The 24,578-nt window shown below is 44.0% G+C and overlaps 1 protein-coding gene across 1 annotated transcript in view; it reads left to right on the plus strand.

Moving 5' to 3' along the window:
* Positions 1 to 24,578, plus strand: part of LOC126094828 (endochitinase) — an 87,495-nt gene that overhangs the window by 21,619 nt on the left and 41,298 nt on the right. The window contains exons 2-3 of the mRNA XM_049909422.1: positions 14,326 to 14,408; positions 20,671 to 20,840. Coding sequence (XP_049765379.1) covers positions 14,330 to 14,408; positions 20,671 to 20,840 — 249 coding nt within the window. The 5' untranslated portion in view covers positions 14,326 to 14,329. The remainder of the gene's footprint in view (positions 1 to 14,325; positions 14,409 to 20,670; positions 20,841 to 24,578) is intronic.

Raw genomic sequence — 24,578 nt, forward strand, 5'->3', positions numbered from 1 at the left:
CCTTAAAGGCTGTCAGTACACTGATCCTGTACAGTGATAACATATTTTATAATTTGGTGGTCTTTCTCGGCTAACTGACATAAAAGGTTTCTAAGTATGGTACCGCGTCATAATGTAAAAGAATATACTGGACAAACCCGCGTTTCGGCCCAGGGTTGCAGTGATCTCCGTCTGGATCTACTGATGCGTGGCCTTCTTCCGGGTCTACTGGTGTGTCACATGCCAGTACACCCAGAAACATGGCACTGTAACGGTGATCAAAACGTTGGTTTCTCCAGCATAGGTTTCTACATTATGAGGTGGTACCAGACTCAGAAAACCTTTATGTTAACATAATATACCAGGTGATCAAAAAGTCAGTATAAATTTGAAAACTTAATAAACCACGGAATAATGTAGATAGAGAGGTAAAAATTGACACACATGCTTGGAATGACATGGAGTTTTATTAGAACAAAAAAAAAGTTCACAAAATGTCCGACAGATGGCACTGGACAGAAAAACTGCTACCGTGACACTTGAGAGGTACGCCGATATGTCACAGAATCGCATCATCCCCAGCCTGGCTGATAAACACCTGCTGGGACGTACAGTGTTTATGCAGGATGGCGCTTCACCCCATATTGCTAGACGCGTGAAAGATCTCTTGCGCGCGTCGTTTGGTGATGATCGTGTGCTCAGCCGCCACTTTCGTCATGCTTGGCCTCCCAGGTCCCCAGACCTCAGTCCGTGCGATTTATTGGCTTTGGGGTTACCTGAAGTCGCAAGTGCATCGTGATTGACCGACGTCTCTAGGGATGCTGAAAGACAACATCCGACGCCAATGCCTCACCATAACTCCGGACATGCTTTACAGTGCTGTTCACAACATTATTCCTCGACTACAGCTATTGTTGAGGAATGATGATGGACATATTGAGCAGTTCCTGTAAAGAACATCATCTTTGCTTTGTCTTACTTTGTTATGCTAATAATTGCTATTCTGATCAGATGAAGCGCCATCTGTTGGACATTTTTTGAACTTTTGTATTTTTTTCTTTTTTGTTCTAATAAAACCCCATGTCATTCCAAGCATGTGTGTCAATTTGGACCTCTCTATCTACATTAATCCGTGGTTTATTAAGTTTTAAAATTTATACTGACTTTTTGATCACCCGGTATATTTTGAATATTGGGCTCCACAATGTTCCCTTTCTGTGCAGGGACCGTGGATATAACATTATAAAGAATGTAGCAACCAGTCGCGGAAACATAATTTATTTATCTTGTTGCAAATCGATTTCGACTGATATCAGTCATCATCGGTGCATTTTGCTACCGATACATGCCATAAGTAGAAGTACAACTTTTTATAACTGTCCTGAATATATTTTTCATCATACAATGGACTGCAACGGCGTCCTGATCAGAGAGGTAAGTTTGGATTTCTGCGTCAGTCAGACCACTGAGCAGCCTAGTGTAAATATCACCACACAAAGAACTGATGTTCAACGGGCCTCAACACGAACAGGATAGCCGTGGAGGAACAAAGCCAGAAGCAGTTTTTCTGCTTACGAATCACAACTAGTCTCCAAAAGCAAAGTGCCACTGCAGAAACGAGAGTAGGATTTCAAGGGCCAGCAATTGCATCAACACCATTCTGAATAATAAACGGATTAAATATACCAAAGTATGCTTCTTCAGTATGCAGAACTATGAGGAACCGATGTGCAGCTGGGAGAGCCTTTGAATCATTAGACTCATTCCATTTTTTTTTTTTTTGTAGACACAGACTGAGAAGATGATGTTTGGCTCATGGCAAGAAAATCCCCCACGATTGCCAGTGTCTCCAGCGGCTCGCTCCTACCAACTGGGGGCACCCTTCAGTGATTGTTCACACCTCAGGTCACACCTCCTGAATACCTGACAGAGGGACCACATGTCAACTTGGGAAGGCAACCACCCCTCCCTGGGCCTGGCCTATACCAGGCAGTACATGCAAACCCTACCAGTAGACCCAGGGATGGGAATTATGCGTTACCTAGTCACCTGTTATATGTCAGACACATGGGCCAGCCTTCAGGAGAGCACAAGGAGGAGGAAGTAGTAAAAGAGGAACCTCAAATGCCGAAGTGGAGGAAGGATAGGAAAAGGGAAACAAATAAAGGAAAAACAGTGGAGGGACTGTTCTGATGTCAGTCTACTGAAAATTAAGAACACATTCCAAAAAATATCCCAGACATGTTCCCCAAGGTAGGGAAAAAAGAGTAGCAGGAGGATAGACATACTGCGGCTGGGGGCCCGTGGCAGTCTAGTAGAAACTCACGAAAGAATGGTGAGCCCCCTCCTGGGATAACATCTGTGATAATGATAGGAGATAACAAGGCCACAGGTAATCATTAATGAACACTGCACTAATTAATTAGTAGATTTCTGTCTGTCTGTCTGTGCTGAGATCTAAAAGAGACTAGATGCATGTGTGAAACCTGTATGCATGCAAAGTATAAGTAAAGGTGTGATTGTATTACATATAGGTTGTGTGTGAAAATATACTCAGGACAGTTATAAAAAGTTGTTTAAATATTCATTTATCAATTCACGCAGATTTCTATCATGATAGAAATCTGCCAAGGACAGTACTTCAACTTATGGCATGCATCAATTAGAAAAATGCACCGATGATGACTGATATCAGTCGAAACCGATTTGCAACAAAATAAATAAATTATTTTTCCGCGACTGGTTGCTACATTCTTTATAATAATAATATATATTGTTCAACCTCTGTAACACTTGGATGAGGCTTGGCCCATTGCACTTCTAGATAGTACATTTTTCATTTGCCGCATGTGAAACAGCCCGTGAATTATTCTTCCAAATCTCTGGACGTGCCTAGAAAATAAAAAAAACGGAAATTTTACGCGGAATGCTTCTGCAATAACCTGAGGTGTAATACGTTACGTTAGAGTGTTATAATTATTGTAAATATCTTTCGTTAACGGCATTACCTAACGAAACGAGACTCTAAAAGTAGTAGATGAGCTTTGCTGTTTGGCAGCAAAGTAACTAATGATACAACAAGTACAGAGGATGTAAATCGCAGACTGGGAGCAGCAAGGAAAGCGTTTCTGAAAAAGGGAAATTTATTTACATCAAGTATACAGTACATTTAAATCTTAGGAAGTCTTTTAGGAGCTGCTTTTCTGGTGTGTAGCCTTGTGCGAAAGTGAAACCTCGGCTAGGAGCAATTCAGACGCAAAGGGAATTCTAGCTTTTGAAATGTGGGGCTAAAGAGTAATGAAGGACATTACTGGAATAGATCGGCTAACTAATGAAAAACTACGGAATCGAGTAAGGGACAAAAGAAATTTAGGGCACAACTTGACTAAAAGAAGTGATCGGATGACAGGACACATTTGAGGCCGCAGGTATCGTCAGGTTGGTTGTGGAAGGAGGTGTTGGGAGGTTAAAAATCGTAGAGAGAGACAAAAGTTTGAATACAGTAAATGCACTCATATTCATGTAGGATGCAACAGTAATTCGAAGACGGAGAGGACTACACAGGACATAGTAGCGTGGGAAGCAGCACCAAACAAGTCTTAGGCCTGAGGTCACAAAAGTAACGTTTATTCGCGTAGCCCATTGTTACAGAAGTCTCATAACTGATACACTCCAACAGTCACGGTGTTAAAGCAGGAAACGGCAAATATTGGAGAACCACGTAGTGACACTCGTATACAGTGGCGTCAGAACTACGAAAGCGAGGGGTGTAGTAAAAATGAATCAGGCAAACGTTAGGTAATGTTACGACGTACATTTGGGAAAATTCCCACAGTCCCTACAACAACCTTGTGCAGAACTGGGGTGAAATATGCATTTTACGACTTCGGCGTGGGAAGCGCGCTCCTTGACAGGTGCGTTGAGTCAACATCGCGCGAAATATAACCCCGCACCCAGGCAAGCGGCACATGACATTTGTGGAAGGCAGACGCGCTTTCCAAAACAAACTGAGGACGCAACTCCGTTACGGATATCGTTTACGAGCTTTTGTGCCTAATTACGGACATTGTAACAACATTTTTACATTCTCAGTTGCATGGCATATGTGAATCATATACGGTGTATCATGCAACTCAGAGCGAAATATATATATATATATATATATATATATATATATATATATATATATATATATATATGTTGGAACAGCTTGGATGAGCTGGACAAACAAATTATTAGTGAGACTACCATTACCAGATAATATGTACCAACATTGCAGGAACTCTTCGAAAAGAAAGTGAAGGTATTGTCTGTGAAGAATTTTGTGCACGAAGTGACCTCTCTGTTATGTCCTATAAATGTTCGATGGTAGTAATGTCGGGCCATCTGGTTGGGCAAATCATTCGCTAGAGTTGTCCAGAATGTTCTTTAGACCAATTGAGAACAATTTTGGAGCGAGAACATAACATTGTTGCTTGAGAACATGAGGTCCATGAATGGCTGCAAATGATATCCAAGCAGTCGAACATAACCATTTCCAGTCAATGATCGGATCAGTCCATTCCAGGTAAACACAGGCCACACCATTCTGGAACCATCACTAGTATGCACAGTGCCTTGTTGACAACTTAGATCCAGATTTTCTAGGAGTCTGCGATGGACTCGAACCGTACCTTCAGCTCTTCCCAGCTAGAGTCGGGACTTATCTGACCAGACCACGGTTTTCCAGTCGTCTAAGGTCGAACCGGTATGGTCACGCGCCCAGGAGACGCGCTAAAGGTGATGTCGTGCTGTCAGTAAAGGCCTTCGCGTAAGTCGTCTGCTGCCGTAGCCTATCAATGCCAAATTTCGCCGCATTCCCCTAACGGAGACGTTCGTCGTAAGTCCCACATTGATTTCTGCGGGTATTTCTCGCAGTGTTGCTTGTCTGTTAACACAGACAACTCTTGGTCGTTAAGTGAAGGCCGTCGGTCACTGCGTTGTCCGTGGTGTGGAATAATGCCTGCAATTTGCTATTCTCGGCACAGTTTTGACACTGCGGTTCTCGGATATTGAATTCCCTAACGATTTCCGAAATGGAGTTTCCATGCTTCTAGCTCCAACTAACATTGCGCGTTCAAAGTCTGTTAATTCCCGTCGTGCGACCATAATCATATCGGAAAGCTTTTTGCACGAATCACCTGAGTACAAACGATAGCTCCGCTAATGCAGTGCACTTCTATGACTTGTGTACGGTACGCGATACTACCGCCACTTGTGTATGTGCACATAGCTATCCCACGTACGTCACCTCAGTGTATGATATCACCCACAGTTGAAATTATTTAATACAGTTAGCATGTCAGCTAGTCCTGCTAGAAATTTTTTAGGAAGTGTAGATGGAGCTGACAAGCAATTAATACTTCAGAGTCTTCTAACACTGCAGGTAATTGCTAACAAAAAAGAAAAGGTGAAATTTGGAAAACGGTATTGGTTCTTACAACATCACAGTCCTAAGTTCCAAGGAAGAAGTGAGTTAACCAAATACGAACCTCTGAAATGAAGTTCCTCAGCTAGGCAAACTGTAAAAGCTGAATAAACAAAATCAGAAAGGACTATTTACGGAGAGGCCTGGGTCTGCTACAAATAACACTAAAAACAATTCGGAACAAAATGAAGTACTGTCAATGCCGGAGATTAATATTCCGAGGCTAATACTGCTTGACAACCTATTAGAATGAACGTCTCTGTGAAGACCGAAGAGAACGTAGTGAAATTGGAACAGACGAAATTGGACATATCACAGGAAGAAACTATGAGTGCGGACAATGTTAAGTCAGGCAAACAGTGCGCACTGTGGAGCAATGTACGAAGGAGCGTATAGTATTGCCTAGACTATCATGAAAATCTAGTTCAGATAATGATCACCGGAGAAAGCTCGATTACGTCTCTGTCATGCCTTTCATTGATGGCATCTGGGACGCCGAAATCAAAGAAGCTAGAGAAATAAACGTTGCAGAATGGAGACGGCAACCTACAGCTTAGTTCTACGTGAGGTCCAGCCATCACGAGGATGAAGCGAACATACGAAACGCTGAGTCTCGTAATTCCATATGTGGAAATGCTGTGAACACTGGTGACGTCATGACGAGCAGCTTGAGTGTAGAAAGGCGTACCTGCAGCTGAGCTCCAGAAATTCGCCAGAGAATGAATTTCTCCGTGAAAATATCAGCAGACGCCCTCAGCAGTTATTCCCCAAAGGCTATGGCCGAGGAGTACTTGGTCGAAAGCTCGTGGCATTTTAATCATTTGACGTAGTCTATCTGGAAGCCCGAGAAATTTTATTGCATATTGCTGTGCGATACTGTGTATTCTCACAGACAAAATTGTGGTTATGAGCTACAGTAGGTGCAATAATATGGACATTTGGAAGAGAGGTAGTACGGCTGAAGCTCAAACGGAAATATGGGGCATCGCACGTATTCTTGGTTGTAGAATGCCCCAAGGCAATATAATAGGTTCCTTGGTGCTCATTCATAAATTAACTATACCCGCAGTTGCAAATGTGGCAACCTTCAGGTGTGTAATGGAAAGACAACAACGAAAATTTGAGCCGGACCGGAACTCGAAACCGGATTTCCTACCTCTAGCGAGCGGTACCCTTACCATTAGGCTATCCGAACACGCTTTACGGCCATACGTCGTCAACCATGGGTTTACAGCCTGCACTCGTACATCCATTATGTATATTCTCGTAAGGAGGAAACATTTTAATTGAAAGTCGCTTGCCAGTTTTCGGCGGATAAATACAATATTGCAGTGCCTATGTTGTTCATAAATACGATGCAATGCAAAAATAGGGACTGAGGCGACTACAGCCATTACATGTGGTGGTAAGTTCCTATGGGACTAAACTGCTGAGATAATCGGTCCCTAGGCTTACAAACTGCTTAATCTAACTTTAACTTACGCTAAGGACAACACACACACACCCATGCCCGAGGGAGGACTCGAACCTCCGATACAGGGAAAACGCAAGTCTACAAATCAGATTGCTTACAAAACACTCGCGAGGCTCATTCTAGAATACCGCTTAAGTAGGTCTGACAGGGGATACTGAACGTGTACAAAGAAGAACAGTAAGCATGGTCAAAGTTTTGTTTGAACCATAGGTGATAAGCACAAAGATGCTGATAAACCTGCCCCATTATTCCTCAAAGGCCTTAAAATGTCTTGAGAACTAGTATTAAGTAAGGAATCTAGGAATGTACTACAACCCCCTAGGTTTTGCTGTAGGGACAGTAAAGAAAATATGGAGTAATTACAGGACGCACAGACGTGGATGCACTACGACGAGGTTGTTATTAGGGCCCATGGGAAACTGGATGAGCCAGACCCCGATAACACATTATAAACGTCGTCCTAAAATTTTAGGGAATGAAGAGGAGAAAATGAGAGAAAATGGATAAGAACCAGTCTGAGATAAAATCTCTCTCACTGTCCCCAAATCTCATCCATGATCAGCAGCACAATCACACTAGCTCGTATCATGGAAAGCTGCGCCTAAGATGTCCAAATGTTCTAAAACTTAAGTATATCTTAGTAAGACAAAAGGAAAACGAAAATAGATTCAGGGGAATATTTGGGTTGCTGGTCACTTACAAAAAATCACGAATGAGCCAAACCTCCGATAACATTTTATAAACGTCGTTCTAAAATTTTAGGGAAAAAGTCGGACAATTTACAAAACCTTAAAAGTCGTATCACAGTAGTTTGATTGTCAACTAGAAAAGAGAGCAAATCTGTCGGCAAATGGGCACCCGCCCTTTGGTCTGAAAATAAAACACATTCCGTTTGTAGTAAAATGTGGCGTACTGTGATCTGTACGCCACAAGCACAACACAATGGAGGGCGCTCTGACCAGGCCACGAATTTCCAGTCGTCTAGGGTCCGACCGATACGGTCAGGAGCCCAGGAGAGGCGCTGCAAGTGATGTCTTGCTGTTAGCAAAGGCGCTCGTCTCGGTCGTCTGCTGCCACAGCCCATTGACACCAAGTTTCACACAGCACTGTCCAACGGATACGTTCGTCGTACGTCACACTTTGATTACTGCTGTTATTTCACACAGTGTTGCTTGTCTGTTAGCACTGACAACTGTATGCAAATGTCACTGCGCTGCCAGCCAGAGTGGCCAAGCGGTTCTAGGAGCTACAGTCTGGAACCGCGTGACCGTTGCGGTCGCAGGTTCGAATCCTGCCTCGGGCATGGATGTGTGTGATGTCCTTAGGTTAGTTAGGTTTAAGTAGTTCCAAGTTCTAGGGGACTGATGTCCTCAGAAGTTAAGTCCCATAGTGCTCAGAGCCATTTGAACCATTTTGTCACTGCGCTCGGTCGCTAAGTGAAGACCGTCGGCCACTAAGTTGTCCGTGTCCGAGGTAATGTCTGACGTTTGGTACTGTCGGCAGTCTCTTGACACAGTGGATCTCGGAGTACTGAATTCCCCAACGATTTCCGAAATCAAATGTTCTATGCTTCTAGCTCCAACTTCCATTCTGCGTTCAAAGTCTGTTCCCATCATGCGCCCATAATCACGTCGGAACCTTTTCACAGGAATCACCCGAGTACAAATGAAAGCTCCGCCAGTGCACTGCTTTTATACCTTGTGAATGCGATACTATCACAATCTGTATATGTACACTACTGGCCATTAAAATTGCTACACCACAAAGAAGACGTGCTACAGACGCGAAATTTAACCGACAGGAAGAAGATGCTGTGATATGCAAATGATTAGCTTTTCAGAGCATTCACACAAGGTTGGCACCGGTGGCGACACGTACAACGTGCTGACATGAGGAAAGTTTCCAACCGATTTCTCATACACAAACAGCAGTTGACTGGCGTTGCCTGGTGAAACGTTGTTGTGATGCCTCGTGTAAGGAGGAGAAATGCCTACCATCACGTTTCCGACTTTGATAAAGGTCGGATTGTAGCCTATCGCGATTGCGGTTTATCGTTGGTCGTTGGTCGAGATCCAATGACTGTTAGCAAAATATGGAATCGGCGGGTTCAGGAGGGTAATACGGAAAGCCGTGCTGGATCCCAACGGCCTCGTATCACTAGCAGTCGAGATGACAGGCATCTTATCCGCATGGCTGTAACGGATCGTGCAGCTACGTCTCGAACCCGGGAGTCAACAGATGGCGACGTTTGCAAGACAATAACCGTCTGCACAAACAGTTCGACGACGTTTTCAGCAGCATGGACTATCAGCTCGGAGACCATGGCTGCGTTTACCCTTGACGCTACATCACAGACAGGAGCGTCTGCGATGGTGTACTCAACAAGAGCCTGGGTGCACGAATGGCAAAACGTCATTTTTTCAGATGAAGCCAGGTTCCGTTTACAGCACCATGATGGTAGCATCCGCGTTTGGCAACATCGCGGTGAACGCACATTGGAAGCGTATATTCGTCTTCGCCATACTGGCGTATCACCCTGCGTGATGGTATGGGGTGCCATTGGTTACACGTCTCGGTCACCTCTTGTTCGCATTGACGGCACTTTGAACAGTGGACGTTACATTTCAGAATTGTTACGACCCGTGGCTCTACCCTTCATTCGATCCCTGCGAAACCCTACATTTCAGCAGGATAATGCACGACCGTATGTTGCAGGTCCTGTACGGGCCTTTCTGGATACAGAAAATGTTCGACTGCTGCTCTGGCCAGCACATTCTCCAGACCTCTCACCGACTGAAAACGTCTGGTCAATGGTGGCCGAGCAACTGGCTCGTCACAATACGTCAGTCACTACTCTTGATGAACTGTGGTACTGTGCAGAGGCTGCATGGGCAGCTGTACCTGTACACGCCATCCAAGCTCTGTTTGACTCAATGCTCAGGTGTACCAAGGCCGTTATTACGGCCAGAGGTGGTTGTTCTGGGTACTGATTTCTCAGGATCTATGCACCCAAATTGCGTGAAAATGTAATCACATGTCAGTTCTAGTATAATATATTTGTCCAATGAATACCTGTTTATCATCTGCCTTTCTTCTTGGTGTAGCAAATTTAATGGCCAGTAGTGTACATACCGCTATCTCATGACGTTTGTCCCCTCACTGTAAAACGTCTGTTAACACTCAGATGATGAAATGATCGCTATCTACAGAAAATATGAAGGACAGCGTATTTGAAGAAAGGATTTTTCAACAAAGAAAACCTGATCGTGTAAAACATCGTGGCAAAGATCAAGTATACTTCGAATGACTATACAGCTTTTAGTATTTATGGCAGTGTTGAGTTCTAAGTTTAGCGAGAGTGAAGGTGACGTTTAAGAAACCTTGAAATGTGCGACATCCATTCGCACTGGAGCTCGAATCTCTCCGAACATCGCTGTGGAGCTAGCAACAGGTTTCACTCGAGTCTTGCCACATTGCAGTAAGCCACCAGCGAAAATACGAAAAACACAGGCCCGCGTGCTTAGCTCGCCGAGCGCGTCCGTTGCCAAGGCTAACCTTCACCTTAACAAATTCATTTCTCGATGTCCCTCTGCGAATACTGTTCGTCGAGGTCAGCTTTGTTTAGCGGCGTCCGATGTTCACCTCGTAGCGTCTTTGTTGCGTAACGGAATCCCACTGTTGGTCACTGTAGCCTTCCAAGTAGGAAGTCCGGAGCAGAGTCGACCGCAGAGGAACAGTTACCGCGGTGGCGTGCGAGTAACTGTATCAGGAGCCTGGCTGGGTGTCAGCCCACCCGCCGCTCGACTGACCAACGGTAACTTGCAGGTGCACGACTATTGTATTCAGCAATCCAGAGCGTGGCGGTGTAGCGGCACGGCCTGACGCGTGTTTGCCCATTAATAAAAGAGAGGATCAACTGTGTTGGTTCGGCTGTAGGAGCCTGCCGAATCCGGTGTGAATCTAGTTCGCAGGCTCTAGGACAGTGGTCCGTAAACCGCGGCTTGCGAACCACGTGCAGCTCTATAGCCCCATAGAGCCCTTACATGAAATATAACATGTGGGCGCCCGCGTAGTGCGACTGAAAGTATGATACCCACACGCAGAGTCGGTTTTTGGCCTATTTGGAATAAGTGGCGTTAGACGGGCGTTTATGTGAAACTGTCATACTCTCTCGGGAGTCAGACCACGTCCTATGGCAGCTACCCGCCCCGCTTTTGTTGCGTTTGACAATGTCTTCGAAAGTGTGTATTGGATAATGCCTCGGTCGGGCGCCCGAGATAATTTTTAACGTGCTGAACTTCATACAAAATGATCAGTGAAACGAATATCTTTTCCGTTGAAAAGCGTGGAACTGTTTCTCGTGAAGTGTGGAAAAAAGCAGGCTATCTGGCGAAAAATTAGAGAATTATTTTAATAATGAATAATGATAGTCTCGAATGCAATTTAATTATATCTCTGAGTCTGGGATAGGTGAAAAGATAATGAAAGTGACGAAGAAACATAATTTTGTGTAATAACAAATAAAAATACTTGTAGTTAAACTGGTTTTCTTATTTTTATTTTTGCATACTTAGTTGGTATTGATGTGTCATCTTTAGGCGAGTGCACTGAAGCGAGGATATGTTGATTTTTAACACCTGGAATAGCATTCCTGATTCATAATCAGCTGAAAAAACTAGAGTTTGTTATTCGTTACCTATTTGGGTCTACATAATTTGAGCGAACAGTGATTTTCAAACGTCAGGAGTAAATTGAGAATTCTTATCCGTGAGAATGTCACATCATGCCTAAAATTAAAAAGTACAACACACGAACCCAGAGATATAAACAGAATGAGCGAAAAGAGGTAGACGAAACAGGTCTTCAAGTCGAGTGCGAATGGGAGAGTTGGAAGGGGTGTATATGCAAAATTGAAAAATTGCGACATGCATACCTAACTTACCCAAAATTCCCAAGGGGATGTTTTTGTCAGTCATTGTAATTGTTTAATTTTATGGGTACCCTGAAATTTCATTTCATCAATAAATAATATCGCTAATATCTATGTTATCAATTTTTATTCATTGTACCTAAAGTTTAAATCAGACTTCAATCTTAACTTAATGTTTATTAAGCTATTTTAGGAAGCATTGTGGAGTGAAAATATGTATGTTGGGTATGTTGGATATACTGAGATGGTAGGGATATATAAAAAGGATGACGAAAGCAGATAGACGAAACACTTCTACAAGACGAATGTGGGTGGGAGAACAAACAATTTATACTGAGGTGTTTGTTATGAATTACACTACTGGTCATTAAAATTGCTACACCAAGAAGAAATGCAGATGATAAACGGGTATTCATTGGACAAATATATTATACTAGAACTGACAAGTGATTACATTTTCACGCAATTTGGGTGCATAGATCCTGAGAAATCAGTACCCAGAACAACCACCTCTGGCCGTAATAACGGCCTTATTACGCCTGGGCATTGAGTCAAACAGAGCTTGGATGGCGTGTACAGGTGCAGCTCCCCATGCAGCTTCAACACGATACCACAGTTCATCAAGAGTAGTGACTGGCGTATTGTGACGAGCCAGTTGCTCGGCCACCATTGATCAGACGTTTTCAATTAGCGATAGATCTGGAGAATGTGCTGGCCAGGGCAGCAGTCGAACATTTTCTGCATCCAGAGAGACCCGTAGAGGACCTGCAACTTGCAGTCGTGCATTATCCTGCCGAAATGTAGGGTTTCGCAGGGATCGAATGAAGGGTAGAGCCGCGGGTCGTAACACATCTGAAATGTAACGTCCACTGTTCAAAGTGCCGTCAATCCGAACAAGAGGTGACCGAGACGTGTAACCAATGGCACCCCATACCATCACGCAGGGTGATACGCCAGTATGGCGATGACGAATATACGCTTTCAATGTGCGTTCACCGCGATGTCGCCAAACACGGATACGACCATCATGATACTGTAAACAGAACCTGGTTCAAAATGGTTCAAATGGCTCTGAGCACTATGGGACTTAACATCTATGGTCATCAGTCCCCTAGAACTTAGAAATACTTAAACCTAACTAACCTAAGGACATCACACAACACCCAGTCATCACGAGGCAGAGAAAATCCCTGACCCCGCCGGGAATCGAACCCGGGAACCCGGGCGTGGGAAGCGAGAACGCTACCGCACGACCACGAGCTGCGGACAGAACCTGGAATCATCCGGAAATATGACGTTTTGCCATTCGTGCACCCAGGTTCGTCGTTGAGTACACCATCGCAGGCGCTCCTGTCTGTGATGCAGCGTCGAGGGTAACCGCAGCCATGGTCCCCGAGCTGATAGTCCATGGTGCTGCAAACGTTGTCGAACTGTTCGTGCAGATGGTTGTTGTCTTTCAAAAGTCCCCATCTGTTGACTCAGGGATCGAGACGTGGCTGCACGATCCGCTACAGCCATGCGGATAAAATGCCTGTCATTTCGACTGCTAGTGATACGAGGTCGTTGGCATCCAGCACGGCGTTCCGTATTACTCTCCTGAACCTACCGATTCCATATTCTGCTAACAGTCATTGTATCTCGACCAACACGAGCAGCAATGTCGGGATATGATAAACCGCAATCGTGATAGACTACAATCCGACCTTTATCAATGTCGGAAACGTGATGGTACGCATTTCTCCTCCCTACAAGAGGCATCACAACAACGTTTCACCAGGCAACTCCGGTCAACAGCTGTTTGTGTATGAGAAATCGGCTGGAAACTTTCCTCATGTCAGCACGTTGTTGGTGTTGCCACCGGCGCCAACCTTGTGTGAATGCTCTGTAAAGCTAATCATTTGCATATCACAGCATCTTCTTCCTGTCGGTTGAATTTCGCGTCTGTAGCACTTCAACTTCATGGTGTAGCAATTTTAATGGCCAGTTGTGTACATTTAAGCACGAAGCGTGTTATAAAAGCAGATTTTATAACCAGCTAACGGCATGTTCATAAATTTAATAGTTGCCAGCTATTGTTTTACTACGGAATCTGTAAAATGTCATCTACTGACAAAAGGAGCATGTTGCGTCTTATTTGCCAACTATTTTAAGATTCGCTGCTTGATGACCAAAGAAAGTAAGACCCGAGAAATGTCAGACGTTTATCTTCATTCTTGCGTTAATTTTTAAATTTAGGATCAAAACAACGTAAATATAGCTATAATTAACACTAACAGCTCAATTTATAATAATGTGGACATCCCGATCTTTGATTAAACTTTTTCGTTTCTCTAAAGAGCATCAAAAGATACAATACAGTAAGAAATGCAAGAAAGGAAGATGAAACAGACCACGTACATATTAAGGGTGATGGCCGGCATGTTTCGTACACAACTTTGCCTAGCTGTTTGTCATTGTATTTTGGTTTTGTTGCAGGACAATGAGGACTTCGGCAGCGTGGTTCCTGGCCGTCGCCGGCCTGTGTGTCGTCTTCTGCCCGTCTCTAGTTTCGGGAAATGGTGAGCACTACTGTACTTCATTCATTAACATCAGCACGCAAAAATATGCTACTGTACGAACACGGGAAGAAGTGATTGCCTTCTTAAATATATGTACAGTTGCTTTATCAATCGTCCTTTTCAGTTGGGTGGTAGCTTCTGAGCGACCATAGCGTCTCATTTCGTTATTCAAGCGCTAACGAGTCGATAATTTACTGTTCCAGATAACAGTCTTGGACTTTGGAAGTACTTTAGAGGTTCCATGAAATTTCGGGAGAACTGCCAGACGTTGTAGCTTGCTACCACGATGTTTCGGAATAGAGTCTTCTGGCCATCTTCAGGTGTATACTGGCGAAAGTACACTGATTTCGTGTATTTAAAACCCCGCCGGCGCATGCGCAGTGTACTGAGTCGTCACTGAGCATGCGTTGTTTGAGTGCATGCGCTTGTGCTGCAAGTCTGAACGCTGCTTTGAGCGCCCTCCATGGTGAAAGCAAGCCTCATCGATATCAGATCGATCGTCTACGCACACTATAATCGCAGAACTATGCTGGCTGCGCAGAGCACGAAGTTTTTTCTACGACAGTATTCTATGCGTTATCTAACGGTAAAGCCCTATCCCCAACAGTTAGGAACCCAGTAGCAGTTCCACTGATCTAGTACCAACAAAAGTTTGACGTCTGGCCCACAACTTCTGTTTCAATGTATATCATATCGGATGACCAGTAGAAATATGGAATTTGCTGACTTAGCACACGATGCCAGTATGCTGCTGATGTTTCGCTATACCTTTCTGAACAATACGTATCTTTTACCCTATATAAGATAAACGCAGACTCTGATAAATGCCGACTTTTCACAGCGCTGTGTCGTCTTTGACTGACCCTAGAAGCGTTGATATCTTTGATAGAGGACGAAAGATCACTTTAATCTTATGTGTTCTTAGTACCCTGCGTATTTTCGCGAAAACGTATTCAATAGACTAAAACTGTATGCCTGATCGGAACTTTTGCGGGCAAGTGACCCACCGACTGGTTTATCCAAGCACGACTCTCGACTCGTCCAGGCAACTTTATTTCCTCCAGTACCTCACCTCCCACCTTCCAAACTTCTGTCGGTCGTGTTTTTAATGAACACATTTTCCCGTACATTAGTGTTATAAAATGATGCCAAGTCCCTTATTATATTCTTCTGCCGTACATTACCACCAAAAAAACTTTCGCTTATAGTTTAACAAATTACGACGTTTATGAAGGTGCCCGTTTTCCCTCGCAGTAGGCGCTGGACTTGCCTCCTTTCTCTCCTGCATTTTTATATTAAAACCACATTTCTTTGACCAACCTCTTTCGTCCGTAAAGCATTTGTGCACTGTACCAACTCGGTTGGAGCATAAAATGACTTCCGCAAGAAGTCGACATACACTTTTTCCAATGTGATCTTCAAATCTGAAACAGATTTACATCACCGCCTCTTGTCTTCTTGCTTGATGACCAAATGCTGAAGGTTGTAACCGTACTACGAGGCAGGTTGTGTTGTGAAGGTCAGTCAGTACTGGATGCGAAGCACAGCCACTCCCGAGAGACAACGCTGGTGTCTCAGCTCGTTCTGCTGTGAAATTGTTACTTGAGCTGCGTTAGCTTCGACCTTCTAAGTAAATTGCTTGTATGAAACGTCTGTGCGGAAATTAATGACTGGAAAAAGAATGAAGATACTTGTTTAACACGTGACATGTTTGTGGTAGACTGCGAAACTGCCTACTTCTGCTGTATGTCATAGAGTTCAAGGGCGCTTTGACATTGTCGATAACTGCGTACTTGTGAGAAACTACCAGATTTAGATTCAGTTTTTACTCGTCAAAGTAACAACAGCTGCTCAGTAGTATGTGTGGTCTCCTCTCTTCTTGCGACCGAACATGTACAGAAAACGGATAAACATTTTATTTCAGGAGGTTGAAAGGCGTAAATCTGCCAATGAAATTACTCGTGATTACGGTAAGCCACAGCTAACATTGTACGGCAAAGAGCCAAAGTTCTTCTTTTTATTGTACCTGATGTTTATAGGGATTATTCGCTGTCATCGTAAACAATACCAGTGAAGCTTAGTTTTATAACTGGTTTCACAGGCTTTCAAGGTTTTTTTCTATCATAAAATAAATGTCGTATGACTAGGGCCTCCCGTCGGGTGGACCGTTCTTTCGGTTTGACACCACTTCGGCGACTTGCGCGTTGATGGGGAGGAAATGATGATGATTAGGACAACACAACCCCCAGTCCCTGAGCGGAGAAAATCTCCGACTCAAGCCGGGAATCGAACCCGGGCCCTTAGGATTGGCATTCTGTCGCGCTTACCACTCAGCTACCGGGGAGGGACTTTTTCTATCATGAACAAAATAATAACATGATTTCATTAACCTTGTGGAAAATCTGAACATTTAAACATGGAATTAGCATTGGCAGCGAAGGCGACAGGGAAACCTGTACGCAGAAGCGACAAAAAGAGAGCTTGCTTCATGTAACATGTCGTAATAGCATAGAACGCTAATTTCCGGGTGACATGAATCATAGTACTTTATTCGGCTAATTAAAGCCTGTTAGGAACCAACTGGATTGATAGTTGTGTTGTGGGGTCAGGCATACGCAAAAGTCCTTGAAAAGTGAGGCGAAGTCATAACATACACCTTTATTTATTTACTTTTTATTTTTAGAGAAAAACCGTAATATAAAGTACGAGGGGCGTTCAAGAAATAACGCAACACATTTTTCTGAAAGCAGGTTGGTTTTATTCAGGTTTCCAGTAACATATTATTCCCCATTCTTTTGGCTAAAAACATCATATTTTTCAACGTAATCTCTGTTCAGTGCAACGGACTTGCGCCACCTGACTGGAAGGGCCTGTATGCCCGCGTAGTACCGCTCTACCGGTCGACGTCGGACCCAACACCTTGCGGCGTTAAAAACCTCTCCATCATCTATGTACTGATTCCCGCGGAGTGTGTCTTCATTGGGTCAAACAGATGGATGTAGGAAGGTGTGAGATCGAGGCTGTAGAGAGGATGAGAAAGAGCAATCCAAAGAAGTTTTCTGAGCTCCTCTCGGGTGTACAGACTTGTGTGAAGCCTTGCTTTGTCACGGAGAACGAGAAGTTCGTTTGTATTTTTCTGGCAACGAATACGTTGAAGTCATTTCTTCAATTACATAAGGGTAGCATAATATATTTCAGTGTTGACTGCTGCACGATGAGGGAGAACACCAAATAAAATACCCCTTTACAATCCCAGAAGACCATTGCCGTGACTTTACTGGCTGAGGGTGAAGAGGTGGTGTGGCATAATTCAACGAAATGTCATTTTGTTTCCGTTTAGAAGTGATTCTGCCTGCAGGTAAGCAATGGTCGTTGGTACGTAGACCTGGTGAACGCTGTCCCGTAGAGTGCATTCGTTCAAGACACACTGGCCCCAACCTACAACTCTCGTTCACCTTCTGGAGGGGACATAACCAGAGCTTGGTACGTGCAGAATGTTGTTGGAGCCGTTCTTTTGTCGTTATGCAATAGAACGGTGATATGTTGTTCCAACAGAATAATGCTCGCCCACGCACTGCCCGTGAAACTCAACATGTTCTGCAAGACGTGCAGCAGCTTCCCTGGCCAGCTCGATCTCCGACTTGTCTCCAAACGAGCATGTGTGGGATGTGATGCTAGAGAAATGACTCGTCCAAGTCGTCAACCAACAAATCTTACAGAACTAAGTGAGCAGGTCCAGCAGGCGAGGAATAACGTATCCCAGGACAGTAATCGCTTTCTGCACGGTCGACTGACTGCCAGAGTCAGCGCCTGCACTGCAGCCCATTGAAGCTTCACCACGTACTAATATGGGTGTTTCAGTACGGGTCGATACCTGCACGATAGACTGACTGCCAGAGTCAGCGCCTGCACTGCAGCCCATTGAGGCTTCACCACGTACTAATATGGGTGTTTCAGTACGGGTCGATACCTGCACGATCGACTGACTGCCAGAGTCAGCACCTGCACAGCAGCCCATTGAGGCTTCACCACGTACTAAACTGGGTGTTTCAGTACGGGTCGATACCTGCACGATCGTCGACTGACTGCCAGAGTCAGCGCCTGCACTGCAGCCCATTGAGGCTTCACCACGTACTAAAATGGGTGTTTCAGTACGGGTCGATACCTGCACGATCGACTGACTGCCAGCGCCTGCACTGCTGCCCATTGAGGCTTCACCACGTACTAATATGGGTGTTTCAGCACGGGTCGATACCTGGTGCCTCAGAATCACTAGTGCTGTTGATATGTAATCATTTCGTGTACTCCATATGCACTGTTGCACCAATAAACGTTGAGTGAATTGGGAACCTCTAAATGGGTGTACTAATTATTTTTCCGGCAGTGGATGTGAGTGAGCATAAACTATCTTAATGTTATATACTAAGAAGAACTTGCAAAAAGCTCGCCTGTGAGTGCCTCTGGACTAAGCTTACTGGTTTCCACCATACATTTTTCTGTACGTCAGTTTCATTGAGACGAGTGTCCGCCCCCCGGTAGTTGAGTGGTCAGCGCGACAGAATGTCAATCCTAAGCGCCCAGGTTCGATTCCCGGCTGGATCGGAGATTTTCTCCTCTCAGGGACTGGGTGTTGTGTTGTCCTAATCATCATCATTTCATCCCCATCGACGCGCAAGTCGCCGAAGTGGTGTCCAATAGAAAGACTTGCACCCGGCGAACGGTCTTCCCGTCGAGAGGCCCTAGTCACACGACATTTACATTTATTGAGACGAGTGCTGGAACTTATGCGTTCAGTAAGAGAAATATAATCTGGTACTTCCATGGTTCGTGGTGTGAAGTACCATATACTAATGTACCGGGTGATCAAAAGGTCACTATAAATTTGAAAACTTAATAAACAGCGGAATAATGTAGATAGAAAGGTAAAAATTGACACACATGCTTGGAATGACATGGTGTTTTATTAGAACAAAAAAAAAGTATTGCTAGACGCGTGAAAGATCTCTTGCGCGCGTCGTTTGGTGATGATAGTGTGCTCAGCCGCCACTTTCGTCATGCTTGGCCTCCCAGGCCCCCAGACCTCGGTCCGTGCGATTATTGGCTTTGGGGTTACCTGAAGTCGCAAGTTCATCGTGATCGACCGACGTCTCTAGGGATGCTGAAAGACAACATCCGACACCAATGCCTCACCATAACTCCGGACATGCTTTACAGTGCTGTTCACAACATTATTCCTCGACTACGGCTATTGTTAAGGAATGATGGTGGCCATATTGAGCATTTCCTGTAAAGAACATCATCTTTGCTTTGTCTTAATTTGTTATGCTAATTATTGCTATTCTGATCAGATGAAGCGCCATCTGTCGGACATTTTTTGAACGTTTGTATTTTTTTTTTGTTCTAATAAAACCCCATGTCATTCCAAGCATGTGTGTCAATTTGTACCTCTCTATCTACATTATTCCGTGATTTATTCAGTTTTCAAATTTATACTGACTTTTTGATCACCCGGTATGTACCCAAATCTTAACGAAGTTATAGACTGGAGTGGCCATTTCTTATGGTAATTGTTTGAAAGCGTCGTCTATGTTTTACGCTTGCTGAAGTTATAAACTGGTATCTGTGCTATTCCGCTTGTTCCTTGCAAATATGTGAAGGAGCAGTAAAAATCAGACCAGCAAGCCGACCCAGAGTCTCATTTCCCTATCACCTACTCAGCCTCACATCCAAGTCTTTATGTTCTATCTCTAACCACAGAGACCTCAACAATCTCAGCTTGACCCTGTTGTCTTTTCAGCCCTGTACATTGTCGCTTGTGTATCAAAAAAGGGAGTTTGAGGAAAAAAGCTTTATACTGCTCCTCGAGTAAAAAAGTAAGAGACTGAGAGGTGAAAACCTGAAGCATTCAGGGGTTGTTAATTTGGTAATGGGAGTAAGTACGAAAGTGAAGGGGAATGGGAAAAGATGTAGTTGGACACCAAGGCTTAAGCAACTTCAAACAGACGTATTAGCTATACAGGACTGGAGAGACTTGTATAGTATAGATTTGTGTGGAGAGAAGCGCCAAACCGGTCTTCGAGCTGAGGACTACGACAGCAATAAATGCTACTGCAGTTAAAATGACGACTTGCTAGCTGTAGTTATTCGACCTTTAGTTTCCTCTGTAAGAAAACTTTATTTCGTTTCCTCTGTCACACGTGTGAGAGGCTTGCAGTTGTGAGCTACTGTGTGTGGCGGCTACAGTAGCTGTGTGCCTGTGCAGTGGGCGACCGCGGCCGGGTGGTCTGCTACTTCAGCAACTGGGCCATCTACCGGCCCGGCATCGGCCGCTACGGCATCGACGACGTCCCGGCCAGCATGTGCACCCACCTCGTCTACTCCTTCATCGGCGTCAGCAACGTCACCTGGGGCGTGCTCGTCATCGACCCGGAGGTAACTGCAGCGCAGCGCATTACGGTGCTCAGCGATCACTCGACAGAGCATCATTACAAATTTCTTAAAATTTAACTGCCAGTGAGAGTTTCTCTGCCTAATGTATGTTCGTTCGACAAAATAGGCGACACAACATCCACATGACATGGTAATTCTTTACGCTTAAGTTAAATACCAGCAAAATAACAACAGTCAACCTAGAGAGACAGCGCGCTAATATCGTGTACCACCGCCTCCCGACTTAATTTTGGCCTCAATCGGCCAGGAAGTTAGCCAACAAGTTTCTCCAGGTACGCCATAGTCAGTTAAAGACAGTAAAACTCCAAATTGCGGGATACTGACTTACATATTTAATCGATGTTATTCTACTGTGTAATCCCATTTATATATTCACTCACCGATTTCACAAGCATTAAATAATAAAATAGCGTCGGTTGGTATTTTCTGCGACCTGTCTAAGGCATTTGACAGTGTGAATCACAATATTCTCGTAGAAAGATTCAAGTTTTATGTGACTGATGGTATAGCCAACCAGTGGATAATATCATAGCAAAAACAAAAGAACGCAGAAAGATTTACTTTGTAAGTGAACCAATATAATCTGGAGACATTATTCTGGCTGGGGAAAAATCAGACACAGGGCTCCCCAAGGCACAATCTGAAGTCCTTGTATGCGTAAACGGTCTTCCTCCTAATATACAGCAAGCAGCATTAGCCCTTTTTGCAGAGGACATTAGTATGGTAATGAGTCCAAGTAAAAAATGGCTCTGAGCGCTATGGGACTTAACATCTATGGTCACCTGTCCCCTAGAACTTAGAACTACTTAAACCTAACTAACCTAAGGACATCACACAACACCCAGTAGTCCAAGTAAAAATATAGAAACAGAAAAAATAGTGAACATGTTTTGAAAACTATCATTGACTGGTTTTCTACGAAAGGTCTCAGCCCCAAATTTAAAAGACACAACACGTTCAGTTCTGCACAACTAGGGAGGGGTACTACACAAATGGTAAGTGTAGCACACAGTGAGGAAATAATAAATACAGTGGAAACTTCAAAGTTCTTTGGTTTTCTTATGATGAGAATTTAAACTGGAAAGAGCACATTTTGGAACTCCTAAAACAACTTAGTTCAGTCACATTTGAACTTATAAGTGCAAATCTTGGGGTAAGACAACTCAGTAAGTTGACATATTTTGCATATTTTTATGTAACACGGGGCAAAGTTCTGTGGTAACTCATATTTACGAAAGAATGTCTTCACGCCCGCCCGGTTAGCCGTGCGGTCTAATGCACGGCTTTCCGGATTGGGAAGGAGCGCCTGGTCTCCGGCACGAATCCGCCCGGCGGACTTGTGTTGAGGTCCGGTGAGCCGGCCAGTCTGTGGATGGTTTTTAAGGTGGTTTTCCATCTGCCTCGCCGAATGCGGGCTGGATCTCCTTATTCCGCCTCAATTACACTATGTAGGCGATTGCTGCGAAAACAAGTTCTCCACGTACGCGTACACCACCACTACTCTACCATGCAAACATAGGGGTTACACTCGTCTGGTGTGAGACGTTCCAGGGGGGGGGGGGGGGGGGCACCGAGGGCCGAACCGCTCAATAACCCTGGATTCGGTGTGGGGCAGCGGTGGGGTGAAGTGGACTGCGGTAGTCGTCGTGGGGTTGTGGGGCTGTGGACCACTGCGGGGACAAAGCCTCTCCGTCGTTTCTAGGCCCCCCGGTTAACATACAATACAATGTCTTCATTGCTCAAAAATATGGTGTAAGTGTAATATGTGGTGGACATCCGCGATCATCTTGTAGACATCTGTTTGAAGAGTTTGGCATTCCGAATATTGGTTCACAGTATATTTATTCCATCATGAAGTTTGTTGTAAATAATCCACTGCAGTTCAAAAGGAACAATGACGTTTATAATTACAGTACCAGAAACCAGAAGGATAAATGACATTCATTGTTTCACATTAAGGTTGTCTTTAGCATAGAAGGGGGTGCACTATGTTGCAGCAAAAAGTTTTGATAACTTACCCAGTATATGAAATATCTGACAGATAGGAAAGTAAAATTTAAAAACAAACTAAAAACTGTAATGTTCAAAGGGTGGAGGGTAGGAATTGCTAACTCACCTTTGTAGATATTTAAAGAAACTTTATAAAAGTTGAGCATGATGCCATATTTAAAAATTAAGTTGTGATGTGTATGTAAAATGACTCGTTCCACATCATTATGGCTTATCGTGCAGAAATGCATTGAACATGAAACTAACTAACAAATAGTCTTAGACAGTTACTACTGGATACGAGTCGGTGGATTTAGCACACCAGCCGAGATACGATGTTGTCATCGTGGCAGGTTGGAGTGTCCACTGTATACTCATTATGAAAAAGTAAAAGACTTGGCAACAGCTGCTCACAGAGAATGTTGAAACAGACATACAGGTTATGTTCACGGTACCTTTAATCGTTGGGTTCTAGTCATGGTACGAAAAAAATTCAAAACACGACTTAATAATCTCTGGCCTGAAATAAAATATACACAAAGTGTGGGCTAGAAGAATCGTGTCGTCAGTGCACTCGATGCCGTGCAGCACTGGAAAAAGAGACAAAATGGCGACTTTTCGGACCCGCCTCAAGTGAGTTGTTGTCCAGTCTCTGTGTTTGGCTCACTAAAGACAGCCATCTTGATGTGGCGCTGTGAGAAATGATCTTTTGCGAAACACCCAAGTTTCCATGGTTGCAATGCCCGCTCGGAAACTGGTTGAGATATACCTGCATTCGCCAACAGCAGAAATTTCTGTCAGGTTCGAAAGCGATTGCAACTGACAAGATGTGACACTCTTCTCCGGCCATTGTTCTTTCTACGACCACTGACCTTTCGGCGTACGACATGGCTGCCAGTGGCACACCATTTCTTGTAGAAACTTCGACAGTTCATGTTGATACACCAGCAAATGAGGGCCATCATTCATGGTGCGGTCGTGGACGCGTCCAAACACAATGGCTCATTTCTGTCACGACTTGACGTCGACGCATTTTACTCCGCAGGTGTCCGCGTCTGAGGAGAAGAACACGGCAAGTGCCATAACTCGATTTTCTTCGCTAAGTGGAAGAGGAGACAAAATAAGAGAACACAAGTCTCAGCTTAACCGTAGATACTCGACCGCTTCTGAGAAAATGACTGTCAAAGTCTTCGACGTAATTTAGATGTGTGCTCGAAACTCGATTATTGTTTCTTATCAAAATAGTGGATCCAAGGGCGTTATATTAACTTAACATAACAACCAAGTTTCACAATAAGCGTTATAAATTTATTATGTAGTATATGTGTGTATGGTACTTACAGGGGTTAAAATTTTCTTAAATTTTCATATTCCTATATCAGTTTTTAATTCTCCTATTTTGTTCATATGTTTATTCTTCAGGAGGATTTGTTGCGTTCCCTTGGACGATACGGATCGTAGAAGCACGCAGAAAATTCCAAACGCCACGAGCATCGCGTGAAGGCAGGTTTTCCACAACGAGATTTCTTCGTGTGAGTCTCACTCAGGAAAGCAAAGTTGTTAACATTGCTGAAGATTTCCCGCGTTAGCAATAATTTCTCAGCAAACCACACATAACGGATCACCTTTCCGAAAACTGGCGTTTGCGATTTGATTATGAATCAAGATGCGCTACTGGAATTTCACGAAAAACAATTACATATATTTTTTTATTCTTTTTTTTCTATATAC

Source organism: Schistocerca cancellata, chromosome 8 (assembly GCF_023864275.1).
Source record: "Schistocerca cancellata isolate TAMUIC-IGC-003103 chromosome 8, iqSchCanc2.1, whole genome shotgun sequence".
NCBI classification, from domain to species: domain Eukaryota; kingdom Metazoa; phylum Arthropoda; class Insecta; order Orthoptera; family Acrididae; genus Schistocerca; species Schistocerca cancellata.